General features: G+C 64.8%; 1 protein-coding gene across 1 annotated transcript in view; it reads left to right on the forward strand.

Moving 5' to 3' along the window:
- Positions 1–19381, forward strand: part of itsn1 (intersectin 1 (SH3 domain protein)) — a 295505-nt gene that overhangs the window by 237595 nt on the left and 38529 nt on the right. Inside the window, exon 34 of the mRNA XM_072513357.1 lies at positions 2205–2311. Within this exon, the coding sequence (XP_072369458.1) occupies positions 2205–2311 (107 nt within the window). The remainder of the gene's footprint in view (positions 1–2204; positions 2312–19381) is intronic.

Here is a 19381-nt window from a genome sequence, read left to right on the forward strand (position 1 = left end):
TTCCTTAGATACGGGGCCCCAAACTGCTCACAATGCTCCAAATGGAGTCTGACCAGAGCCTTATACAGCCTCAGAAGTACATCCCTGGTCTTGTATTCTAGCCCTCTCGACATGAATGTTCGCATTGCATTTGCCTTCTTGACTGCCGACTGAACATGCACGTTAACCTGAAGTGAATCGTGAACAAGGACTCCCAAGTCCCTTTGTGCTTCTGATTTCCGAAGCATTTCCCCATTTAGAAAATAGTCTATGTCTAAATTCCTCCTTCCAAAGTGTAAAACCTCACACTTTTCCACATTGTATTTCATTTGCCACTTCGTTGCCCACTCTCCTAGCCTGTCCAAGTCCTTCTGCAGCCCCCTTGCTTCCTCAATACTACCTGTCCCTCTACAGATTTTTGTATCATCTGCAAACTTAGCAACAGTGCCTTCAGTACCTTCTTCCACATCATTAATGTATTGTGAAAAGTTGTGGTCCCAGCCAGACCCCTGAGGCACACCACTAGTCACCGGCTGCCATCCTGAAAAAGACGCCTTTATCCTCACTCTCTGCCAGTCAGCCAACCCTCTATCCATGCCAGGATCTTACCCTTAACACCATGGGCTCTTAACTTATTTAACAATCTCATTTGCAGCATCTTGTCAAAGGCCTTCTGGAAATCTAAATAAATCACGTCCTCATTCACTGGTTCTCCTTTGTCCAACTTCCTTGTTACTTCCTCAAAGAACTCTAACAGATTTGTCAGCCATGACCTTCCCTTGACGAAGCCGTGCTGACTCAGCCCTATTTTATCATGCACTTCCAAGTACTCCGCGATCTCATCTTTAATAAATGGCAGGGGCTGTTTAGCACAGGGCTAAATGGCTGGCTTTGAAAGCAGACCAAGGCAGGCCAGCAGCACGGTTAAATTCCCGTAACAGCCTCCCCGAACAGGCGCCGGAACGTGGCGACTAGGGGCTTTTCACAGTAACTTCATTGAAGCCTACTTGTGACAATAAGCGATTTTTATTTCATTAATAATGGACTCTAAAATCTTACCAATGACCGAAGTCAGGCTAACCGGCCTATAATTTCCCGTCATCTGCCTCCTTCCCTTCTTGAACCACGGTGTTACATTAACCATTTTCCAGTCCTCTGGGACCCTCCCTGCCTCCAGTGATTCCTGAAAGATCACCATCAATGCCTCCACAATCTCCTCCGCTATCTCTTTTAGGACCCCGGGGTGTAGTCCATCCGGTCCACGTGACTTATCCACCTTCAGACCTTTCAGTTTCCCCAGAACCTTCTCCTTAGCGATGGCCACTGCACTCACCTCTGCACCCTGATTCTCCTGGAGCTCTGGTAACCTACTGGTGTCTTCCACCGTGAAGACTGATGCAAAGTAACTATTCAGTTCCTCTGCCATTTCTTTGTTTCCTATTATTACTTCTCCAGCCACATTTTCCAGTGGCCCAATGTCGATTTTGGCCTCTCTGTTGCCTTTTATATATTACTAGCTAGCTTGCACTCATATTTCATCTTCACTCCCCTTAAAATCACTTTGCTCTTCTACTCCATTCAGTTTTTTGATTTTCTAAGATGTAAATGATAGTTTATTTGTTCCTCCCAAAATGTGTCACCTAATAATTATCTAAAGCGCATTTACCACTTAACTGGTTTGCCCGCAGGTTTTCCAATATCATTTGTATTTTGTTGCATTCTTCCTCAATATTGCCAATAACTTTGCTATCATCTGCAAACTTTGATCTTGCACTACTTGTTCCCAAGTCCAAATCCCACCACGGCAGCTGGTGAAATTGGAATTGCATAAAAATGTGGAATTAAAAGTCGTATGATGACCATGAAACCATTGATTGGTGTTAAAAAACCGCCTGGTTCACTAATGTCCTTCAGGGAAATAAATCTGCCGCCCTGACCTGGTCTGGCCTACCTCTGACTCCAGATCCACAGCAATGTGGTTGACTGTTAAATGCCCTCTGAAATGGTCGAGCACTCAGTTCAAGGGAGGGGCAATTGGGGATGGGCAATAAATGCTGGCCCAGCAAGTGCCGCCAATATCTCGTGAATGAATGAAGAAAACACAGCACGGGTAAACTGAGATTGTTGAATGATTTTGTTAATTATTTGTTATTTATTCAACAGGAACGTTTTGCTTGCTTTTAAGTATGGTTCTGTTGTTGCTAATCATCTGTCTTGTTCCTTAGGTCTTTCAAAAACCATTACTAGAGTCTGATCTGCTGACAGAGAAAGAAGTCGCCATGATTTTTGTAAATTGGAAGGAGCTCATCATGTGCAATATCAAATTGTTGAAGTAGGTACATGCCCTGGTACAGTAATGACCTAACGTGATCACCTACTCCCTTTCCCACTGCCACATGGGTATGCAGAATGGGACCATCTCTTTGTTAGGAAGAACATGCCGCAACTCTTAAGTTTGGAATGAAAATGAAGTTTGTGATTCCATATCAAGCCATAGGAGCCTCAGATCTGACGGGTGCATCCACAGAAATGTGGCGCTTTCCCAAGAAGTGGTGGTTTACGGGCTTGATTCCAAACCTTTGTGAATTTGAAATCTGTCTTCAGTGCACATCATAATGATGTCTTGGTCCTTCGTAGCAGGTCAAAGAAAGCTGGAGGCTGATTCATTTCCGATCTTTGACCTGGGTAAGCATGGCGAGATGGGTTGACACTGGATTAAGTCTGGTTAATGGACCAATCATTGAAACGGAAAATGTTTTGTTACGATGCACATTTTGAGCTAATTGTTCAGATTTTCATTTTGCTTGTGGTGTGGTCTCCCTTTGCAAGGTAAAACAATGTCAAACAGGTGATTTGCTCTCTCTTCATATCGTGCACATGGGGCACGTTAATTCTTTGTCTTGTGCAACTGTATAAAATGTGTCCGACCAGCTCAAATCACAGCGCAGTCAGTATTCCAATTAGATTCACACCGTTGTATCCTGAGAGCTTGGTGGTTTATAAATCATTTTTTAGAATTAGAATAACAGCCTGGAGTACATTTCAAAGTTCTAACACATCTTCAAGTTTATATGCTCAGCAGTTCACCTATTTCACCTAAAGCCTTGCACTGTATTATGATCCTTGGCCAAACGCCAGGATACTGGAGGAGATCCAGTCGTGGACCAATAATGATTTGTTTAAAGTAGACTGTGATTGAGACAGCACAATTTTTGAACAAACAAAAAAAAATTTGAATGTCCAAAGGATTCCCGGTTTCAAGCTCAAAGATCTCTCCTTGAAATTCTCTCCAAAAGTCGTTCCCACTCCGATAGTTTCAGCCACAGTCCACCTTGCAGGGTTTCAATCTTGCCTTCCAAGATTCTTTTTCCCTGGACTCGCAAGTCTGCACTTCAGCCTGTCAGTATTGGTGTAATTTCAGTGCTTTACTGGATAGCTACTGAGCTAATACTATCCCTGAGTTTTTCTGAACTCCCTCTTTCCTGGGTCTGTCCAACTATTTAGGATGCCCAGGGCTACATGTCGGCCTCCTGCCACCCTCGGCCCTCTTCAGTGACCGGGGCCTCCCCTCGGCCTTCTTCAATGACCGGGGCCTCCCCTCGGCCCTCTTCGATGACGGAGGCCTCCCCTCGGCCCTCTTCAGTGACCGGGGCCTCCCCTCGGCCCTCTTCAATGACCGGGGCCTCCCCTCGGCCCTCTTCGATGACGGAGGCCTCCCCTCGGCCCTCTTCAATGACCGGGGCCTCCCCTCGGCCCTCTTCAATGACCGGGACCTCCCCTCGGCCCTCTTCAGTGACCGGGGCCTCCCCTCGGCCTTCTTCAATGACCGGGGCCTCCCCTCGGCCCTCTTCGATGACGGAGGCCTCCCCTCGGCCCTCTTCAGTGACCGGGGCCTCCCCTCGGCCCTCTTCAATGACCGGGGCCTCCCCTCGGCCCTCTTCGATGACGGAGGCCTCCCCTCGGCCCTCTTCAATGACCGGGGCCTCCCCTCGGCCCTCTTCAATGACCGGGGCCTCCCCTCGGCCCTCTTCAATGACCGGGGCCTCCCCTCGGCCCCCTTCAATGACCGGGGCCTCCCCTCAGCCTCCTTCAGTGACCGGGGCCTCCCCTCGGCCCCCTTCAATGACCGGGGCCTCCCCTCAGCCTCCTTCAATGACCGGGGCCTTCCCTCGGCCCTCTTCGATGACGGAGGCCTCCCCTCGGCCCCCTTCAATGACCGGGGCCTCCCCTCGGCCCTCTTCAGTGACCGGGGCCTCCCCTCGGCCCTCTTCAATGACCGGGGCCTCCCCTCGGCCCTCTTCAATGACCGGGGCCTCCCCTCAGCCCTCTTCAGTGACCGGGGCCTCCCCTCGGCCTCCTTCAGTGACCGGGGCCTCCCCTCGGCCCTCTTCAGTGACCGGGGCCTCCCCTCGGCCCTCTTCAGTGACCGGGGCCTCCCCTCGGCCCTCTTCAGTGACCGGGGCCTCCCCTCGGCCCTCTTCAGTGACCGGGGCCTCCCCTCGGCCCTCTTCAATGACGGAGGCCTCCCCTCGGCCCTCTTCAGTGACCGGGGCCTCCCCTCGGCCTCCTTCAGTGACCGGGGCCTCCCCTCGGCCCTCTTCAATGACCGGGGCCTCCCCTCGGCCCCCTTCAATGACCGGGGCCTCCCCTCGGCCCTCTTCAGTGACCGGGGCCTCCCCTCGGCCCTCTTCAATGACCGGGGCCTCCCCTCGGCCCCCTTCAATGACCGGGGCCTCCCCTCGGCCCTCTTCAGTGACCGGGGCCTCCCCTCGGCCCTCTTCAGTGACCGGGGCCTCCCCTCGGCCCTCTTCAGTGACCGGGGCCTCCCCTCGGCCCTCTTCAATGACCGGGGCCTCCCCTCGGCCCCCTTCAATGACCGGGGCCTCCCCTCAGCCTCCTTCAGTGACCGGGGCCTCCCCTCGGCCCCCTTCAATGACCGGGGCCTTCCCTCGGCCCTCTTCAATGACCGGGGCCTCCCCTCGGCCCCCTTCAATGACCGGGGCCTCCCCTCAGCCTCCTTCAGTGACCGGGGCCTCCCCTCAGCCTCCTTCAGTGACCGGGGCCTCCCCTCGGCCCCCTTCAATGACCGGGGCCTCCCCTCAGCCTCCTTCAGTGACCGGGGCCTCCCCTCGGCCCCCTTCAATGACCGGGGCCTCCCCTCGGCCCCCTTCAATGACCGGGGCCTCCCCTCGGCCCTCTTCAGTGACCGGGGCCTCCCCTCGGCCCTCTTCAGTGACCGGGGCCTCCCCTCGGCCCTCTTCAGTGACCGGGGCCTCCCCTCGGCCCTCTTCAATGACCGGGGCCTCCCCTCGGCCCTCTTCAATGACCGGGGCCTCCCCTCGGCCCTCTTCAATGACCGGGGCCTCCCCTCGGCCTCCTTCAATGACCGGGGCCTTCCCTCGGCCTTCTTCAATGACCGGGGCCTCCCCTCGGCCCTCTTCAATGACCGGGGCCTCCCCTCGGCCCTCTTCAATGACCGGGGCCTCCCCTCGGCCCTCTTCAATGACCGGGGCCTCCCCTCGGCCCTCTTCAATGACCGGGGCCTCCCCTCGGCCCCCTTCAATGACCGAGGCCTCCCCTCGGCCCCCTTCAATGACCGGGGCCTCCCCTCGGCCCCCTTCAGTGACCGGGGCCTCCCCTCGGCCCCCTTCAGTGACCGGGGCCTCCCCTCAGCCTCCTTCAGTGACCGGGGCCTCCCCTCGGCCCTCTTCAGTGACCGGGGCCTCCCCTCGGCCCTCTTCAATGACCGGGGCCTCCCCTCGGCCCTCTTCAGTGACCGGGGCCTCCCCTCAGCCTCCTTCAGTGACCGGGGCCTCCCCTCGGCCCTCTTCAGTGACCGGGGCCTCCCCTCAGCCTCCTTCAGTGACCGGGGCCTCCCCTCGGCCCTCTTCAGTGACCGGGGCCTCCCCTCAGCCTCCTTCAGTGACCGGGGCCTCCCCTCGGCCCTCTTCAATGACCGGGGCCTCCCCTCGGCCCTCTTCAGTGACCGGGGCCTCCCCTCGGCCCTCTTCAGTGACCGGGGCCTCCCCTCGGCCCTCTTCAGTGACCGGGGCCTCCCCTCGGCCCTCTTCGGTGACGGAGGCCTCCCCTCGGCCCTCTTCAGTGACCGGGGCCTCCCCTCAGCCTCCTTCAGTGACCGGGGCCTCCCCTCGGCCCTCTTCAGTGACCGGGGCCTCCCCTCGGCCCTCTTCAATGACCGGGGCCTCCCCTCAGCCTCCTTCAGTGACCGGGGCCTCCCCTCGGCCCTCTTCAGTGACCGGGGCCTCCCCTCAGCCTCCTTCAGTGACCGGGGCCTCCCCTCGGCCCCCTTCAATGACCGGGGCCTTCCCTCGGCCCTCTTCAATGACTGGGGCCTCCCCTCGGCCCCCTTCAATGACCGGGGCCTCCCCTCAGCCTCCTTCAGTGACCGGGGCCTCCCCTCGGCCCCCTTCAATGACCGGGGCCTCCCCTCAGCCTCCTTCAATGACCGGGGCCTTCCCTCGGCCCTCTTCGATGACGGAGGCCTCCCCTCGGCCCCCTTCAATGACCGGGGCCTCCCCTCGGCCCTCTTCAGTGACCGGGGCCTCCCCTCGGCCCTCTTCAATGACCGGGGCCTCCCCTCGGCCCTCTTCAATGACCGGGGCCTCCCCTCAGCCCTCTTCAGTGACCGGGGCCTCCCCTCGGCCTCCTTCAGTGACCGGGGCCTCCCCTCGGCCCTCTTCAGTGACCGGGGCCTCCCCTCGGCCCTCTTCAGTGACCGGGGCCTCCCCTCGGCCCTCTTCAGTGACCGGGGCCTCCCCTCGGCCCTCTTCAGTGACCGGGGCCTCCCCTCGGCCCTCTTCAATGACGGAGGCCTCCCCTCGGCCCTCTTCAGTGACCGGGGCCTCCCCTCGGCCTCTTTCAGTGACCGGGGCCTCCCCTCGGCCCTCTTCAATGACCGGGGCCTCCCCTCGGCCCTCTTCAGTGACCGGGGCCTCCCCTCGGCCCTCTTCAATGACCGGGGCCTCCCCTCGGCCCTCTTCGATGACGGAGGCCTCCCCTCGGCCCCCTTCAATGACCGGGGCCTCCCCTCAGCCTCCTTCAGTGACCGGGGCCTCCCCTCGGCCCCCTTCAATGACCGGGGCCTTCCCTCGGCCCTCTTCAATGACCGGGGCCTCCCCTCTGCCCCCTTCAATGACCGGGGCCTCCCCTCAGCCTCCTTCAGTGACCGGGGCCTCCCCTCGGCCCCCTTCAATGACCGGGGCCTCCCCTCGGCCCCCTTCAATGACCGGGGCCTCCCCTCGGCCCTCTTCAGTGACCGTGGCCTCCCCTCGGCCCTCTTCGATGACGGAGGCCTCCCCTCGGCCCTCTTCAATGACCGGGGCCTCCCCTCGGCCCTCTTCAATGACCGGGGCCTCCCCTCGGCCCTCTTCAATGACCGGGGCCTCCCCTCGGCCCCCTTCAATGACCGGGGCCTCCCCTCAGCCTCCTTCAGTGACCGGGGCCTCCCCTCGGCCCCCTTCAATGACCGGGGCATCCCCTCAGCCTCCTTCAATGACCGGGGCCTTCCCTCGGCCCTCTTCGATGACGGAGGCCTCCCCTCGGCCCCCTTCAATGACCGGGGCCTCCCCTCGGCCCTCTTCAGTGACCGGGGCCTCCCCTCGGCCCTCTTCAATGACCGGGGCCTCCCCTCGGCCCTCTTCAATGACCGGGGCCTCCCCTCAGCCCTCTTCAGTGACCGGGGCCTCCCCTCGGCCTCCTTCAGTGACCGGGGCCTCCCCTCGGCCCTCTTCGGTGACGGAGGCCTCCCCTCGGCCCTCTTCAGTGACCGGGGCCTCCCCTCAGCCTCCTTCAGTGACCGGGGCCTCCCCTCGGCCCTCTTCAGTGACCGGGGCCTCCCCTCGGCCCTCTTCAATGACCGGGGCCTCCCCTCAGCCTCCTTCAGTGACCGGGGCCTCCCCTCGGCCCTCTTCAGTGACCGGGGCCTCCCCTCAGCCTCCTTCAGTGACCGGGGCCTCCCCTCGGCCCCCTTCAATGACCGGGGCCTTCCCTCGGCCCTCTTCAATGACTGGGGCCTCCCCTCGGCCCCCTTCAATGACCGGGGCCTCCCCTCAGCCTCCTTCAGTGACCGGGGCCTCCCCTCGGCCCCCTTCAATGACCGGGGCCTCCCCTCAGCCTCCTTCAATGACCGGGGCCTTCCCTCGGCCCTCTTCGATGACGGAGGCCTCCCCTCGGCCCCCTTCAATGACCGGGGCCTCCCCTCGGCCCTCTTCAGTGACCGGGGCCTCCCCTCGGCCCTCTTCAATGACCGGGGCCTCCCCTCGGCCCTCTTCAATGACCGGGGCCTCCCCTCAGCCCTCTTCAGTGACCGGGGCCTCCCCTCGGCCTCCTTCAGTGACCGGGGCCTCCCCTCGGCCCTCTTCAGTGACCGGGGCCTCCCCTCGGCCCTCTTCAGTGACCGGGGCCTCCCCTCGGCCCTCTTCAGTGACCGGGGCCTCCCCTCGGCCCTCTTCAGTGACCGGGGCCTCCCCTCGGCCCTCTTCAATGACGGAGGCCTCCCCTCGGCCCTCTTCAGTGACCGGGGCCTCCCCTCGGCCTCCTTCAGTGACCGGGGCCTCCCCTCGGCCCTCTTCAATGACCGGGGCCTCCCCTCGGCCCTCTTCAGTGACCGGGGCCTCCCCTCGGCCCTCTTCAATGACCGGGGCCTCCCCTCGGCCCTCTTCGATGACGGAGGCCTCCCCTCGGCCCCCTTCAATGACCGGGGCCTCCCCTCAGCCTCCTTCAGTGACCGGGGCCTCCCCTCGGCCCCCTTCAATGACCGGGGCCTTCCCTCGGCCCTCTTCAATGACCGGGGCCTCCCCTCTGCCCCCTTCAATGACCGGGGCCTCCCCTCAGCCTCCTTCAGTGACCGGGGCCTCCCCTCGGCCCCCTTCAATGACCGGGGCCTCCCCTCGGCCCCCTTCAATGACCGGGGCCTTCCCTCGGCCCTCTTCAATGACTGGGGCCTCCCCTCGGCCCCCTTCAATGACCGGGGCCTCCCCTCAGCCTCCTTCAGTGACCGGGGCCTCCCCTCGGCCCCCTTCAATGACCGGGGCCTCCCCTCAGCCTCCTTCAATGACCGGGGCCTTCCCTCGGCCCTCTTCGATGACGGAGGCCTCCCCTCGGCCCTCTTCAGTGACCGGGGCCTCCCCTCGGCCCTCTTCAATGACCGGGGCCTCCCCTCAGCCTCCTTCAGTGACCGGGGCCTCCCCTCGGCCCTCTTCAGTGACCGGGGCCTCCCCTCAGCCTCCTTCAGTGACCGGGGCCTCCCCTCGGCCCCCTTCAATGACCGGGGCCTTCCCTCGGCCCTCTTCAATGACTGGGGCCTCCCCTCGGCCCCCTTCAATGACCGGGGCCTCCCCTCAGCCTCCTTCAGTGACCGGGGCCTCCCCTCGGCCCCCTTCAATGACCGGGGCCTCCCCTCAGCCTCCTTCAATGACCGGGGCCTTCCCTCGGCCCTCTTCGATGACGGAGGCCTCCCCTCGGCCCCCTTCAATGACCGGGGCCTCCCCTCGGCCCTCTTCAGTGACCGGGGCCTCCCCTCGGCCCTCTTCAATGACCGGGGCCTCCCCTCGGCCCTCTTCAATGACCGGGGCCTCCCCTCAGCCCTCTTCAGTGACCGGGGCCTCCCCTCGGCCTCCTTCAGTGACCGGGGCCTCCCCTCGGCCCTCTTCAGTGACCGGGGCCTCCCCTCGGCCCTCTTCAGTGACCGGGGCCTCCCCTCGGCCCTCTTCAGTGACCGGGGCCTCCCCTCGGCCCTCTTCAGTGACCGGGGCCTCCCCTCGGCCCTCTTCAATGACGGAGGCCTCCCCTCGGCCCTCTTCAGTGACCGGGGCCTCCCCTCGGCCTCCTTCAGTGACCGGGGCCTCCCCTCGGCCCTCTTCAATGACCGGGGCCTCCCCTCGGCCCTCTTCAGTGACCGGGGCCTCCCCTCGGCCCTCTTCAATGACCGGGGCCTCCCCTCGGCCCTCTTCGATGACGGAGGCCTCCCCTCGGCCCCCTTCAATGACCGGGGCCTCCCCTCAGCCTCCTTCAGTGACCGGGGCCTCCCCTCGGCCCCCTTCAATGACCGGGGCCTTCCCTCGGCCCTCTTCAATGACCGGGGCCTCCCCTCTGCCCCCTTCAATGACCGGGGCCTCCCCTCAGCCTCCTTCAGTGACCGGGGCCTCCCCTCGGCCCCCTTCAATGACCGGGGCCTCCCCTCGGCCCCCTTCAATGACCGGGGCCTCCCCTCGGCCCTCTTCAGTGACCGTGGCCTCCCCTCGGCCCTCTTCGATGACGGAGGCCTCCCCTCGGCCCTCTTCAATGACCGGGGCCTCCCCTCGGCCCTCTTCAATGACCGGGGCCTCCCCTCGGCCCTCTTCAATGACCGGGGCCTCCCCTCGGCCCCCTTCAATGACCGGGGCCTCCCCTCAGCCTCCTTCAGTGACCGGGGCCTCCCCTCGGCCCCCTTCAATGACCGGGGCATCCCCTCAGCCTCCTTCAATGACCGGGGCCTTCCCTCGGCCCTCTTCGATGACGGAGGCCTCCCCTCGGCCCCCTTCAATGACCGGGGCCTCCCCTCGGCCCTCTTCAGTGACCGGGGCCTCCCCTCGGCCCTCTTCAATGACCGGGGCCTCCCCTCGGCCCTCTTCAATGACCGGGGCCTCCCCTCAGCCCTCTTCAGTGACCGGGGCCTCCCCTCGGCCTCCTTCAGTGACCGGGGCCTCCCCTCGGCCCTCTTCAGTGACCGGGGCCTCCCCTCGGCCCTCTTCAGTGACCGGGGCCTCCCCTCGGCCCTCTTCAGTGACCGGGGCCTCCCCTCGGCCCTCTTCAGTGACCGGGGCCTCCCCTCGGCCCTCTTCAATGACGGAGGCCTCCCCTCGGCCCTCTTCAGTGACCGGGGCCTCCCCTCGGCCTCCTTCAGTGACCGGGGCCTCCCCTCGGCCCTCTTCAATGACCGGGGCCTCCCCTCGGCCCCCTTCAATGACCGGGGCCTCCCCTCGGCCCCCTTCAATGACGGAGGCCTCCCCTCGGCCCCCTTCAATGACCGGGGCCTCCCCTCGGCCCTCTTCAGTGACCGGGGCCTCCCCTCGGCCCTCTTCAATGACCGGGGCCTCCCCTCGGCCCTCTTCAATGACCGGGGCCTCCCCTCAGCCCTCTTCAGTGACCGGGGCCTCCCCTCGGCCTCCTTCAGTGACCGGGGCCTCCCCTCGGCCCTCTTCAGTGACCGGGGCCTCCCCTCGGCCCTCTTCAGTGACCGGGGCCTCCCCTCGGCCCTCTTCAGTGACCGGGGCCTCCCCTCGGCCCTCTTCAGTGACCGGGGCCTCCCCTCGGCCCTCTTCAATGACGGAGGCCTCCCCTCGGCCCTCTTCAGTGACCGGGGCCTCCCCTCGGCCCTCTTCAATGACCGGGGCCTCCCCTCGGCCCCCTTCAATGACCGGGGCCTCCCCTCGGCCCTCTTCAGTGACCGGGGCCTCCCCTCGGCCCTCTTCAATGACCGGGGCCTCCCCTCGGCCCTCTTCGATGACGGAGGCCTCCCCTCGGCCCCCTTCAATGACCGGGGCCTCCCCTCAGCCTCCTTCAGTGACCGGGGCCTCCCCTCGGCCCCCTTCAATGACCGGGGCCTTCCCTCGGCCCTCTTCAATGACCGGGGCCTCCCCTCGGCCCTCTTCAATGACCGGGGCCTCCCCTCGGCCCCCTTCAATGACCGGGGCCTCCCCTCAGCCTCCTTCAGTGACCGGGGCCTCCCCTCGGCCCCCTTCAATGACCGGGGCCTCCCCTCGGCCCCCTTCAATGACCGGGGCCTCCCCTCGGCCCTCTTCAGTGACCGGGGCCTCCCCTCGGCCCTCTTCAGTGACCGGGGCCTCCCCTCGGCCCTCTTCAATGACCGGGGCCTCCCCTCGGCCCTCTTCAATGACCGGGGCCTCCCCTCAGCCTCCTTCAATGACCGGGGCCTTCCCTCGGCCCTCTTCGATGACGGAGGCCTCCCCTCGGCCCTCTTCAATGACCGGGGCCTCCCCTCGGCCCTCTTCAATGACCGGGGCCTCCCCTCGGCCCTCTTCAATGACCGGGGCCTCCCCTCGGCCCCCTTCAATGACCGGGGCCTCCCCTCGGCCCCCTTCAATGACCGGGGCCTCACCTCGGCCCCCTTCAGTGACCGGGGCCTCCCCTCGGCCCTCTTCAATGACCGGGGCCTCCCCTCGGCCCTCTTCAATGACCGGGGCCTCCCGTCTGCCTCCTTCAATGACCGGGGCCTTCCCTCGGCCCTCTTCGATGACGGAGGCCTCCCCTCGGCCCCCTTCAGTGACCGGGGCCTCCCCTCGGCCCTCTTCAGTGACCGGGGCCTCCCCTCGGCCCTCTTCAATGACCGGGGCCTCCCCTCGGCCCTCTTCAGTGACCGGGGCCTCCCCTCAGCCTCCTTCAGTGACCGGGGCCTCCCCTCGGCCCTCTTCAGTGACCGGGGCCTCCCCTCAGCCTCCTTCAGTGACCGGGGCCTCCCCTCGGCCCTCTTCAGTGACCGGGGCCTCCCCTCGGCCCTCTTCAATGACCGGGGCCTCCCCTCGGCCCTCTTCAGTGACCGGGGCCTCCCCTCGGCCCTCTTCAGTGACCGGGGCCTCCCCTCGGCCCTCTTCGATGACGGAGGCCTCCCCTCGGCCCTCTTCAGTGACCGGGGCCTCCCCTCAGCCTCCTTCAGTGACCGGGGCCTCCCCTCGGCCCTCTTCAGTGACCGGGGCCTCCCCTCGGCCCTCTTCGATGACGGAGGCCTCCCCTCGGCCCTCTTCAGTGACCGGGGCCTCCCCTCGGCCCTCTTCAATGACCGGGGCCTCCCCTCGGCCCTCTTCAGTGACCGGGGCCTCCCCTCAGCCTCCTTCAGTGACCGGGGCCTCCCCTCGGCCCTCTTCAGTGACCGGGGCCTCCCCTCAGCCTCCTTCAGTGACCGGGGCCTCCCCTCGGCCCTCTTCAGTGACCGGGACCTCCCCTCGGCCCTCTTCGATGACGGAGGCCACCCCTCGGCCCTCTTCAATGACCGGGGCCTCCCCTCAGCCCTCTTCAGTGACCGGGACCTCCCCTCGGCCCTCTTCGATGACGGAGGCCTCCCCTCGGCCCTCTTCAATGACCGGGGCCTCCCCTCAGCCCTCTTCAGTGACCGGGACCTCCCCTCGGCCCTCTTCAATGACCGGGGCCTCCCCTCGGCCCTTTTCAGGGACCGGGGCCTCCCCTCAGCCTCCTTCAATGACGGAGGCCTCCCCTCGGCCCTCTTCAGTGACCGGGGCCTCCCCTCGGCCCTCTTCAATGACCGGGGCCTCCCCTCGGCCCTCTTCAATGACCGGGGCCTCCCCTCGGCCCCCTTCAATGACGGAGGCCTCCCCTCGGCCCTCTTCAGTGACCGGGGCCTCCCCTCGGCCCTCTTCAGTGACCGGGGCCTCCCCTCGGCCCTCTTCAGTGACCGGGGCCTCCCCTCAGCCTCCTTCAGTGACCGGGGCCTCCCCTCGGCCCTCTTCAGTGACCGGGACCTCCCCTCGGCCCTCTTCGATGACGGAGGCCACCCCTCGGCCCTCTTCAATGACCGGGGCCTCCCCTCAGCCCTCTTCAGTGACCGGGACCTCCCCTCGGCCCTCTTCGATGACGGAGGCCTCCCCTCGGCCCTCTTCAATGACCGGGGCCTCCCCTCAGCCCTCTTCAGTGACCGGGACCTCCCCTCGGCCCTCTTCAATGACCGGGGCCTCCCCTCGGCCCTCTTCAGTGACCGGGGCCTCCCCTCAGCCTCCTTCAATGACGAAGGCCTCCCCTCGGCCCTCTTCAGTGACCGGGGCCTCCCCTCGGCCCTCTTCAGTGACCGGGGCCTCCCCTCAGCCCTCTTCAATGACCGGGGCCTCCCCTCGGCCCTCTTCAGTGACCGGGGCCTCCCCTCGGCCCTCTTCGATGACGGAGGCCTCCCCTCGGCCCTCTTCAATGACCGGGGCCTCCCCTCGGCCCTCTTTGATGACCGGGGCCTCCCCTCAGCCCTCTTCAGTGACCGGGGCCTCCCCTCAGCCCTCTTCAGTGACCGGGGCCTCCCCTCGGCCCTCTTCAGTGACCGGGGCCTCCCCTCAGCCCTCTTCAATGACCGGGACCTCCCCTCGGCCCTCTTCAATGACCGGGGCCTTCCCTCAGCCTCCTTCAGTGACCGGGGCCTCCCCTCAACCCTCTTCAATGACCGGGACCTCCCCTCAACCCTCTTCAATGACCGGGACCTCCCCTCAACCCTCTTCAGTGACCGGGGCCTCCCCTCGGCCCTCTTCAATGACCGGGACCTCCCCTCGGCCCTCTTCGATGACGGAGGCCTCCCCTCAGCCTCCTTCAGTGACCGGGGCCTCCCCTCGGCCCTCTTCAATGACCGGGACCTCCCCTCGGCCCTCTTCGATGACGGAGGCCTCCCCTCAGCCTCCTTCAGTGACCGGGGCCTCCCCTCGGCCCTCTTCAGTGACCGGGGCCTCCCCTCAGCCTCCTTCAGTGACCGGGGCCTCCCCTCGGCCCTCTTCAGTGACCGGGGCCTCCCCTCAGCCTCCTTCAGTGACCGGGGCCTCCCCTCGGCCCTCTTCAGTGACCGGGGCCTCCCCTCGGCCCTCTTCAATGACCGGGGCCTCCCCTCGGCCCTCTTCAGTGACCGGGGCCTCCCCTCGGCCCTCTTCAGTGACCGGGGCCTCCCCTCGGCCCTCTTCGATGACGGAGGCCTCCCCTCGGCCCTCTTCAGTGACCGGGGCCTCCCCTCAGCCTCCTTCAGTGACCGGGGCCTCCCCTCGGCCCTCTTCAGTGACCGGGGCCTCCCCTCGGCCCTCTTCGATGACGGAGGCCTCCCCTCGGCCCTCTTCAGTGACCGGGGCCTCCCCTCGGCCCTCTTCAATGACCGGGGCCTCCCCTCGGCCCTCTTCAGTGACCGGGGCCTCCCCTCAGCCTCCTTCAGTGACCGGGGCCTCCCCTCGGCCCTCTTCAGTGACCGGGGCCTCCCCTCGGCCCTCTTCGATGACGGAGGCCTCCCCTCGGCCCTCGTCAGTGACCGGGGCCTCCCCTCGGCCCTCTTCAATGACCGGGGCCTCCCCTCGGCCCTCTTCAGTGACCGGGGCCTCCCCTCAGCCTCCTTCAGTGACCGGGGCCTCCCCTCGGCCCTCTTCAGTGACCGGGGCCTCCCCTCAGCCTCCTTCAGTGACCGGGGCCTCCCCTCGGCCCTCTTCAGTGACCGGGACCTCCCCTCGGCCCTCTTCGATGACGGAGGCCACCCCTCGGCCCTCTTCAATGACCGGGGCCTCCCCTCAGCCCTCTTCAGTGACCGGGACCTCCCCTCGGCCCTCTTCGATGACGGAGGCCTCCCCTCGGCCCTCTTCAATGACCGGGGCCTCCCCTCAGCCCTCTTCAGTGACCGGGACCTCCCCTCGGCCCTCTTCAATGACCGGGGCCTCCCCTCGGCCCTCTTCAGTGACCGGGGCCTCCCCTCAGCCTCCTTCAATGACGGAGGCCTCCCCTCGGCCCTCTTCAGTGACCGGGGCCTCCCCTCGGCCCTCTTCAATGACCGGGGCCTCCCCTCGGCCCTCTTCAATGACCGGGGCCTCCCCTCGGCCCCCTTCAATGACGGAGGCCTCCCCTCGGCCCTCTTCAGTGACCGGGGCCTCCCCTCGGCCCTCTTCAGTGACCGGGGCCTCCCCTCGGCCCTCTTCAGTGACCGGGGCCTCCCCTCAGCCTCCTTCAGTGACCGGGGCCTCCCCTCGGCCCTCTTCAGTAACCGGGACCTCCCCTCGGCCCTCTTCGATGACGGAGGCCACCCCTCGGCCCTCTTCAATGACCGGGGCCTCCCCTCAGCCCTCTTCAGTGACCGGGACCTCCCCTCGGCCCTCTTCGATGACGGAGGCCTCCCCTCGGCCCTCTTCAATGACCGGGGCCTCCCCTCAGCCCTCTTCAGTGACCGGGACCTCCCCTCGGCCCTCTTCAATGACCGGGGCCTCCCCTCGGCCCTCTTCAGTGACCGGGGCCTCCCCTCAGCCTCCTTCAATGACGAAGGCCTCCCCTCGGCCCTCTTCAGTGACCGGGGCCTCCCCTCGGCCCTCTTCAGTGACCGGGGCCTCCCCTCAGCCCTCTTCAATGACCGGGGCCTCCCCTCGGCCCTCTTCAGTGACCGGGGCCTCCCCTCGGCCCTCTTCGATGACGGAGGCCTCCCCTCGGCCCTCTTCAATGACCGGGGCCTCCCCTCGGCCCTCTTTGATGACCGGGGCCTCCCCTCAGCCCTCTTCAGTGACCGGGGCCTCCCCTCAGCCCTCTTCAGTGACCGGGGCCTCCCCTCGGCCCTCTTCAGTGACCGGGGCCTCCCCTCGGCCCTCTTCAATGACCGGGACCTCCCCTCGGCCCTCTTCAATGACCGGGGCCTTCCCTCAGCCTCCTTCAGTGACCGGGGCCTCCCCTCAACCCTCTTCAATGACCGCGACCTCCCCTCAACCCTCTTCAATGACCGGGACCTCCCCTCAACCCTCTTCAGTGACCGGGGCCTCCCCTCGGCCCTCTTCAATGACCGGGACCTCCCCTCGGCCCTCTTCGATGACCGGGACCTCCCCTCGGCCCTCGTCGATGACGGAGGCCTCCCCTCAGCCTCCTTCAGTGACCGGGGCCTCCCCTCGGCCCTCTTCAGTGACCGGGGCCTCCCCTCAGCCTCCTTCAGTGACCGGGGCCTCCCCTCGGCCCTCTTCAGTGACCGGGGCCTCCCCTCAGCCTCCTTCAGTGACCGGGGCCTCCCCTCGGCCCTCTTCAGTGACCGGGGCCTCCCCTCGGCCCTCTTCAATGACCGGGGCCTCCCCTCGGCCCTCTTCAGTGACCGGGGCCTCCCCTCGGCCCTCTTCAGTGACCGGGGCCTCCCCTCGGCCCTCTTCGATGACGGAGGCCTCCCCTCGGCCCTCTTCAGTGACCGGGGCCTCCCCTCAGCCTCCTTCAGTGACCGGGGCCTCCCCTCGGCCCTCTTCAGTGACCGGGGCCTCCCCTCGGCCCTCTTCGATGACGGAGGCCTCCCCTCGGCCCTCTTCAGTGACCGGGGCCTCCCCTCGGCCCTCTTCAATGACCGGGGCCTCCCCTCGGCCCTCTTCAGTGACCGGGGCCTCCCCTCAGCCTCCTTCAGTGACCGGGGCCTCCCCTCGGCCCTCTTCAGTGACCGGGGCCTCCCCTCAGCCTCCTTCAGTGACCGGGGCCTCCCCTCGGCCCTCTTCAGTGACCGGGACCTCCCCTCGGCCCTCTTCGATGACGGAGGCCACCCCTCGGCCCTCTTCAATGACCGGGGCCTCCCCTCAGCCCTCTTCAGTGACCGGGACCTCCCCTCGGCCCTCTTCGATGACGGAGGCCTCCCCTCGGCCCTCTTCAATGACCGGGGCCTCCCCTCAGCCCTCTTCAGTGACCGGGACCTCCCCTCGGCCCTCTTCAATGACCGGGGCCTCCCCTCGGCCCTCTTCAGTGACCGGGGCCTCCCCTCAGCCTCCTTCAATGACGGAGGCCTCCCCTCGGCCCTCTTCAGTGACCGGGGCCTCCCCTCGGCCATCTTCAATGACCGGGGCCTCCCCTCGGCCCTCTTCAATGACCGGGGCCTCCCCTCGGCCCCCTTCAATGACGGAGGCCTCCCCTCGGCCCTCTTCAGTGACCGGGGCCTCCCCTCGGCCCTCTTCAGTGACCGGGGCCTCCCCTCAGCCCTCTTCAATGACCGGGGCCTCCCCTCGGCCCTCTTCAGTGACCGGGGCCTCCCCTCGGCCCTCTTCGATGACGGAGGCCTCCCCTCGGCCCTCTTCAATGACTGGGGCCTCCCCTCGGCCCTCTTTGATGACCGGGGCCTCCCCTCAGCCCTCTTCAGTGACCGGGGCCTCCCCTCAGCCCTCTTCAGTGACCGGGGCCTCCCCTCGGCCCTCTTCAGTGACCGGGGCCTCCCCTCGGCCCTCTTCAATGACCGGGACCTCCCCTCGGCCCTCTTCAATGACCGGGGCCTTCCCTCAGCCTCCTTCAGTGACCGGGGCCTCCCCTCAACCCTCTTCAATGACCGGGACCTCCCCTCAACCCTCTTCAATGACCGGGACCTCCCCTCAACCCTCTTCAGTGACCGGGGCCTCCCCTCGGCCCTCTTCAATGACCGGGACCTCCCCTCGGCCCTCTTCGATGACGGAGGCCTCCCCTCAGCCTCCTTCAGTGACCGGGGCCTCCCCTCAACCCTCTTCAATGACCGGGACCTCCCCTCGGCCCTCTTCAATGACCGGGGCCTTCCCTCGGCCCTCTTTGATGACCGGGGCCTCCCCTCGGCCCTCTTCGATGTCCGGGGCCTCCCCTCGGCCCCCTTCAATGACCGGGGCCTTCCCTCGGCCCTCTTCGATGACGGAGGCCTCCCCTCGGCCCTCTTCAATGACCGGGGCCTTCCCTCGGCCCCCTTCAATGACCGGGGCCTCCCCTCGGCCCCCTTCAATGACCGGGGCCTTCCCTCGGCCCTCTTCAGTGACCGGGGCCTCCCCTAGGCCCTCTTCAATGACGGAGGCCTCCCCTCGGCCCTCTTCAATGACCGGGGCCTTCCCTCGGCCCTCTTTGATGACCGGGGCCTCCCCTCGGCCCTCTTCGATGACGGAGGCCTCCCCTCGGCCCTCTTCGATGACGGAGGCCTCCCCTCGGCCCTCTTCGATGACCGGGGCCTTCCCTCGGCCCTCTTTGATGACCGGGGCCTCCCCTCGGCCCTCTTCAGTGACCGGGGCCTCCCCTCGGCCCTCTTCGATGACGGAGGCCTCCCCTCGGCCCTCTTCGATGACGGAGGCCTCCCCTCGGCCCACTACTCAGCTCATCAGAGGTACCAGCAGCGCTCTGGCTTCTCCTTTCTCCTGACTCTCCCAGAATTGACTGTCTCAAGATGAGCTGCTCACTGACTGTTGAACTGATCTGGGTACCTATCAAAACAGTCCCAGAGGGTCCCTTGTTACTGAGCAGAAACCAGTGTAACAAACATTGGCTCGCCCTGTACCTTAAATGTTACAATCGCCGCAGACTGCAAATTTAGCGCCCAGGGACACACAGATCAATGATTTAATGATTATAAGACACAAACTATCGGTTCAGCTGTACATTTGATCTGTGTTCATTGAGAATAATCACCAATAATTATTGTGTACACTTAATATTGGAACATAATTCAGGTTATAGGACCTTTGAAATTGGAAAGCTGGATAGTGAGGTAATCGATCGTGTGCTGTCAGGAAATTGGTATCAACAAGTTCCCACAGTACATAAACGTTGATCATGATAAAGTTGATTCTTACTAAACTGATAACACTTTGCCCAGAAAATGGTAAATACAATTAGAATGCATTTTTAGTTGTTTAAAGGATAACTTTGAATGAAATTGTGAATGTTATATCTGTCTGCAGACTTGTCATCTGTTCGAATATGC

Source organism: Scyliorhinus torazame, chromosome 8, assembly GCF_047496885.1.
Source record: "Scyliorhinus torazame isolate Kashiwa2021f chromosome 8, sScyTor2.1, whole genome shotgun sequence".
Lineage (NCBI taxonomy): Eukaryota > Metazoa > Chordata > Chondrichthyes > Carcharhiniformes > Scyliorhinidae > Scyliorhinus > Scyliorhinus torazame.